At 51.0% G+C, this 6,460-nt stretch overlaps 1 protein-coding gene across 1 annotated transcript in view; it reads left to right on the top strand.

Moving 5' to 3' along the window:
• LOC104848290 (SEC14-like protein 4) overlaps nt 1-6,460 on the top strand; it is a 20,290-nt gene that overhangs the window by 4,699 nt on the left and 9,131 nt on the right. Inside the window, exons 2-5 of the mRNA XM_010604157.2 lie at nt 1,635-1,710; nt 3,963-4,006; nt 4,293-4,352; nt 4,481-4,669. Coding sequence (XP_010602459.1) covers nt 1,635-1,710; nt 3,963-4,006; nt 4,293-4,352; nt 4,481-4,669 — 369 coding nt within the window. The remainder of the gene's footprint in view (nt 1-1,634; nt 1,711-3,962; nt 4,007-4,292; nt 4,353-4,480; nt 4,670-6,460) is intronic.

Raw genomic sequence — 6,460 nt, 5'->3', positions numbered from 1 at the left:
TCCCTGGGCTGCTGCCGCGGAGCCGGCGGGAAGGGTCCCAGAGCCCCGGATCGCCTGCCTTGATGCCCGCATCTGCTCGCCCCCTCTTCCGGGCTCAAGTCTTCTCCCTATGACTATTATTTAATTAAATATCTTTATTAAAATATGGAAGGGACAGGGCCCTGGGGAGAGGGGAGGACGCTCCCTTAGCTCTTAGGTCTGGAAAGAATGGGTAGTTTAGCATTTGTGGGAAACTTTTATTTGGAGGCTTCTCCCCTGGGGCAGAATCTTTCAGGGAGGAATGGGGACCCTGGTGAAAGAAGGGGTCCTGGTGTTATGGGTTTGGCGTGCTGGGGTCTCCTTCTACAGGCACTTACTTTCCAGGTTCTTTCTGTCCCGAACAAATAATTTGTCAAGACAAGCGCAAAAGGTAGCGAGGTTTCGGGCCTCGGATTTAGCTCAGTGGCATCGCACCTACCTCACAAGGCAAGGTCCTGAGTTCAATCCGAAGAACCAAAAATAAAACAAAAGGTAGCGAGGTTTTACGGTTATTAAAGGTAGGAAAAGAAACATACTCTGCAGCCGGGCATGGTGGCACACCCACTTCCAGCATTTGGGAGGCTGAGGCAGGAAGATTGCCACAAGTTCAAGGCCAGCCTGTTCTACATAGTGAGTTCAAGGCCAGACTGACTGCATGGCAAGACCCTGTTTAAAAAAAAAAAAAAAAAAAAAAAAAAAAAAGCTCTGCTGAGGAGTTTAGGCCAAGTAAATATAGGAAAAGAAGTACACTGTACAGGAGAAAATGGGCCACGGTGAAAGAACATGGTAGCACACAGTTCAGTGTAAGACAGATGAGGTGGCGCACCCCTGTAAGCCTAGCACTCAGGAGGCTGAGGCAGGAGGATCACCATGAGCTACACCTGGGCTACATAATGAGTTCAGGGCCAGCCTGAATCACAGAGCAATACCCTGTTCAAAAACAACAACAAAACCAACCAACCAACCAACCAACCTTAGCGTGGCTGTTCTTTTTGTATCTCCCGCTCCTCGGGCTGATGTCAGGCCTAGGTCACCCTATTCAAAATTGCTCAGGTTTTCCCAGAAGTCTTGGGGAAACTGTTCCTGGGATTTTGTACTTAACAAGTCTCACCTTACTTCCCCAGTCTGCCAGCCACACCCCACTTCCCTGCCTCCCTGGGACTTCTTCACTCAGGGTACTTGGGGGATAAAAAGGGCCTGCATTTGACTGGCACAAATGTATCATTATGCCCATTTACAGACAAAGACACTGAGGCTCAGGGAGGTTAACTAACTTGTCTTCAGATCCAAGCCCCGAGCTGTAGTGTTTTCAAGGGCAGCATTCCTAAGGCATCTGGCGGGCCTGTACTAGAATCACTCAGGGATCCTTGTAAAAGCAGAGACTCCAGGGCCTCCCCTCAGACTTGTGAAATGACAATCTTGGGAGTCAGAGCACTCTCAAGGGTTGGAAAGGGCCCAACTCTTCCTTCTCCAGTGGGCCAGAGGGTGCCTCATTCCCGGATGACAAAATGGCTCAGGGCGTGCACCCCGTGTGGTCTTGACCTGGGGCCCCCCGTCCATGGAGAAGGGTGGGGCTGGGGCCGGTGGCCCAAGGGTCACAAGAACCCCTCTGTTAGTTCCAGGAGAACCTCGGGGACCTGCTGCCCGCCCTGCCTAAGGCTGATGACTATTTCCTCCTGCGCTGGCTCCGAGGTGAGAGCACAGGGTTGGAGGAGGCAGAGAGGGAGGGAAGAGAGGAAAGTCCTCAGGACAGGGGGAGACCATGGTGAACAGTGCTGTGGAGAAGTAAGGGAAAGGCTCTGGACCCACCTGTGCTGAGTTAGAATCCCATTGTTTTGTTGCTGTTGTTTTGTTTTGTTTTGTTTTTTGAGACAGGGTCTCACTATGTAGTTGAGACTGACCTGGAACTCACTGTGTAGCCCAGGCTGGTCTCGAACTCACAGCAATCCTCCTGCCTCAGCCTCCTGAGTGCTGGGATTACAGGCGTACTCCACCCTGCCCAGCTAGAATCTAAGCATTGAATTTCCACCAGCCTTAGTTTCCTCCTCTGCAAAATGACCGTGAGTCACTAGGAAGGCGGAGTCGAAGAGAGGTTACAGGCAATGCCTGGGAAGTGAGTACTCAGGAGTTACCAGGCCTGGCCTGGGTCGGGGATGGTGGAGCCTGGCCTCAGGACTTGTCTTGCTTCTCTCTCCAAGTCCCCTGTGGACAGGGCTGTTTCATCACACTAGGGAACCTACAGGACACTGAGCAGCAACTAGCAAACACTTAAGGAAGTCCAGTACCCAGGGTGGAACTCAGGACCTTGCGCTTGCCAGGCAGGTGTGGCACCACTGAGCTGAATCCCTGGCCCTAAATTCCCAGAAACTTAACCTAGAACACAGGAAGTTTATACAGAAAAGAAAAATCTTAAAATCATCTTTCAATTTGGCAGCCTCTAGTCACGTGTAAGTATTTAAATTAAATGAAGTTAAATTAAATGAAGTGAAAGCTTCGGGTCCTCTGTCACTTGAGCCATCTTTCAATTTTCTCAGAGCCATAGACAGCCGGTGGCCACCATACTAAGCCGCTCAGAGGTGGAACAGTGCTATTGTGCCGGGCGTGGTGGTGCACTCAGGAGGCTAAGGCAGGAGGATCGCTGTGAGTTCGAGACCAGCCTGGGCTACACAGTGAGTTCCAGGTCAGTCTCGACTACATAGTGAGACCCTGTCTCAGAAAACCAAAAAACAAAAAAAGAACAGTGCTGTCGTCGCGGGAAGTCCCACTGTCCCACTGACACACAGGTGAAATCACCCAAAGAGTCTTGATGGTTCATCTTCAGATACTTACAGAGATGACCCACTGAAAAGCAGTCGCACATATTTAGGGCTGGAACCATTGTGAAGCAGATTTGGACTCAAACTGCTGAGCGTGGTATGGGCTGCCTGCTTGGGCAGTGAACTTCCTGATACGGGAGGTAATCAAGGCTGAGCTGGCGGCCTCAGTGGTTATTTCTGGAAGTGGCTCATGACCAGGGCAGAGGAAGGCTGGATAAGCATCTCAGGTCCTTATCGCTTGATAATCTCTGGCTTTGCAGCTCATGGCGGGCCCATCAGTGAAGAAATTTGTCAGTACCCCAGTAATCTTAGAGAACAGCAGCCATAGCACTTTTAAAAGAGCCAGACGCAGGGGTATGTGCCTATAGGCCCAGCTACTCAGGAGGCTGAGGCAGGAGGATCTCTTGAGCCTTGAAGTTTGAGGCCAACCTGGGCAATATAGCAAGACTGAATCTCCAAAATGTAAATAAATGAACAGATAAATAAAGCATATCATTTTCAATGAAAGTGTATCTGTGTCTTCAAAATAAGTAATTGAGGGGCTGGGAATTTATAGCTCAGTGGTTCCACCGCCTGCCTTGCAAGCGTAAGGTCCTAAGTTTGATCCCCGGTACCCCCCAAAAAACATGTAATTGAGAACTTACTGGGATCCACATACTATGCAAAGTATTTTATATGTTTCATGCCGTTCTTTGAACACTGCACTGATTAGGATATAATTACCATTTAGTAGATTTTTTTGAAAAACTAAGGTTCAGAGAAGCTAAGTGACTCTAAGATTGCACAGGAAATAAAAAAGCAAAATTAGAATTCAAGCTCAAGTCCAAGTCCCGTGCTTCTCAGGACCCCAACCCTGGGGTTCTCTGCTATCGAATATGACAGGGTAGATCAACCTCTAGGATGAACAGTTTCAAAGGCCCTGGAACAGAAATCCAGGGCCCTCCAAAGTCTTCTAGAGGAGTAAAGATCCTTCCTAAAGGAAAAAAAAAAAAAATTCCAGCCCACACCCAGGGTATTCTTGGGGTATCAGAAAAACCAGGGGCCCTCACTATGTCCCCCGGAGGTTTCGGAGAATGGCTCGTTCCAGTCCGGCCTCAACCCTCCTCTTCCCTGGTCTCCTTCTCGCAGCCCGGAACTTTGACTTGCAGAAATCTGAGGATTTGCTCCGGAAGGTGAGGCCCCAGGACGGTAGGGTCCCGTCTTCTACAGGCCGGGCCCTGGGCAGCAGTAACAGGGCCCCACACTCTGCCTCTTGTTCCTTCTTCCTGGGGTCCCTTCCCGCATCAGACCGAGGTCCTGCCCCAAGCCCTCCTCCTGTGTCCCCCCTCAGTTCTCTGGGAGCCGGGGGATGCTCTGGCAGCGTTTAGGGACAGCAGGCACCGGGACCTGGCCTGCATTCCCAGATGCCTGTGGGGCCCTTGGGGAGGGCAGTGCTCAGGCCCTGCTGTGTCTCTACAGCATGTAGAGTTCCGGAAGCAACTGGACCTAGACAACATCCTTACCTGGCAGCCCTCAGAGGTGAGCCCATGGGGCGCCCGGACTACCTGACGCCCCTCTTGTGCCCCTCTCTCCCTACACCCCCAGCCACTTGACACAGGGACTCTGCCCGGTGGGCTGGTCCGAGTCAGAACCTACCCACTGCCCAGGTGATCCGGCTGTACGACTCGGGTGGCCTGTGTGGCTATGACCACGAAGGCTGCCCCATCTATTTCGACATCATCGGGACCCTGGACCCCAAGGGCCTCCTCCTGTCGGCCTCCAAGCAGGAGCTCATCCGGAAGCGAGTCAAGGTCTGCGAGCTGCTTATGCAGGAGTGTGAGCTGCAGAGTCAGAAGGTGAAGAGGGAGGGGTGGCTGGACAGGGCGGGGTGCGGCACTGGGCAGGCCTGTTCTTTCCGCCTCTGTCCCTGCACCTTCCCTGGCTCACAGCATTCAGGGCTCTGGTAGAAAGTGGCCTTCTCCTGCTGCACCCCTCCCTGCACATCTTAATGTATGCGTGTGCGTGTTGCCGCGAGTCCAGCGTCACCAAAGCCCTTTCCCATCTATGTGAGACACCGACCTGGGTGCAGGACAAGCGCTAGCTCTGGTCCCTGGGGACCCTGGCAGTGGTGAACACTCAGCTTCGGTATGGAAAAGGCAGCCCACCACTGTAAGTTGCGTAACTATACACGTTGATGGGTAACCCATTACTCTGGGAGTCCCTGAGGACAGTGACCCTGGGATCAGGTGCACACAGTGATGGCGAACCTTTTAGAGCTTTCCGTGGTAAGAAAGATCCCGCTGCAGCACGCGTGCCATAGGTTCGCCACCCCTGCCCCGCAAGCTTCTAGGGTGATGTTAAAACAGCTGGTGCTGGTGTGGCTTAGAGGTGGAGTGCTTGCCTAGCTTGTGTACGACCCTGAGCTCCATCCCTAGTACCACAAGAGAAACAAAATCCTAAGAGGCACAGGACTTCTAAGACGAGAAGGCCCTCTTTGCAGATTTCTACTCTTTGCCAATGAGTTATACCCTGACCCTCCGCATCCTTCAGGTGGAATCTAATGTCACGTCTGACCTTGTTGGTTTTGTCAGTCTACAAAGATGGTCTTTCTCGTGGAGCTGAGATGTCACTGTGGTGGGATTTGGCTGGACACAAAATCAGCCCTTAGCAGAGAGTTGCGGCAGTCATGAGCCCCTTGCAATGCGCTGGATTTAATGCCTGGTCTGAGCAGGTGGATGTGTCTCGGACAGGATGGCTGATTTCACAGGGTTGACGCAATGTCTTCTATGTCATGGCCGGTCTCACTGATCATATGGAGATGGTGATCCTAATATAGTCTGCTAATATTTATCAGGGATCAGCCGTGTGCCCAGAACTAGGCTCTTTGTGTATCCTTTTACTGAATTATCGGAGCAATGCCAGCAGAACCGAGAATCATTCCCATTTTACAAAGGAAGAAAGAAAGTAAGGCTCAGAATGGCTAAAAACTTGCTTCATTGCCACTCGGCCTGGCCAACGCATGGCTCTGGCTGGGACAGTTGTGGGACTGCAGAACAGCGGCCACATAACGCAGTCAGCTTTGTATATCTGAGTTCCACGTCTGCAGATTGAACGGACTATGGATGGAAATACTCAGGAAAAAAATTTGGATCCGTACCGAACATACGGATTTTCTTCTTGTCATTGGCCCCGAAACAACACAACTATTTACATAGCGTTTGAATCGTATTGTTCTCATAAGTAACCTAGAGATGATTAGGTATGTGTGAGGTTGTCCCTGGGCTATACGTCAATGTCCTGCCTTTGTATATAAGGGATTTGAACATCTAGAGACTGTGCTCTCTGTGAGGGGTCTTGGAACCAATTCTCCATGGATACCAAGGGACAACTACGTGCTATTATACATGAAATGCCCAGTGATCTAGGCATGGTGGTATATACCAGTAATCCTAGCACTCTGGGAGGCTGAGGCAGGAGGATCATGAGTTCAAACCCAGCCAGCGCAACTTAATGAAACCCTGTCTCAAAATTTAAAAGAAAAAGAAAAGAAAAGGGCTATGTATGTAGCACAGTAAGTGCAAAGACCCTGGGTTCAACCCCTGGTATCACCACCACCACCACCACCACAAAAAAAAAAAAAAAAAAAA

Source organism: Fukomys damarensis, unplaced genomic scaffold (genome assembly GCF_012274545.1).
Source record: "Fukomys damarensis isolate Sample0158 unplaced genomic scaffold, DMR_v1.0_HiC HiC_scaffold_12, whole genome shotgun sequence".
NCBI lineage: Eukaryota > Metazoa > Chordata > Mammalia > Rodentia > Bathyergidae > Fukomys > Fukomys damarensis.
The sequence above is the reverse complement of the archived record's forward strand: the minus strand, read 5'-3'. Positions and strand labels throughout refer to the sequence as shown.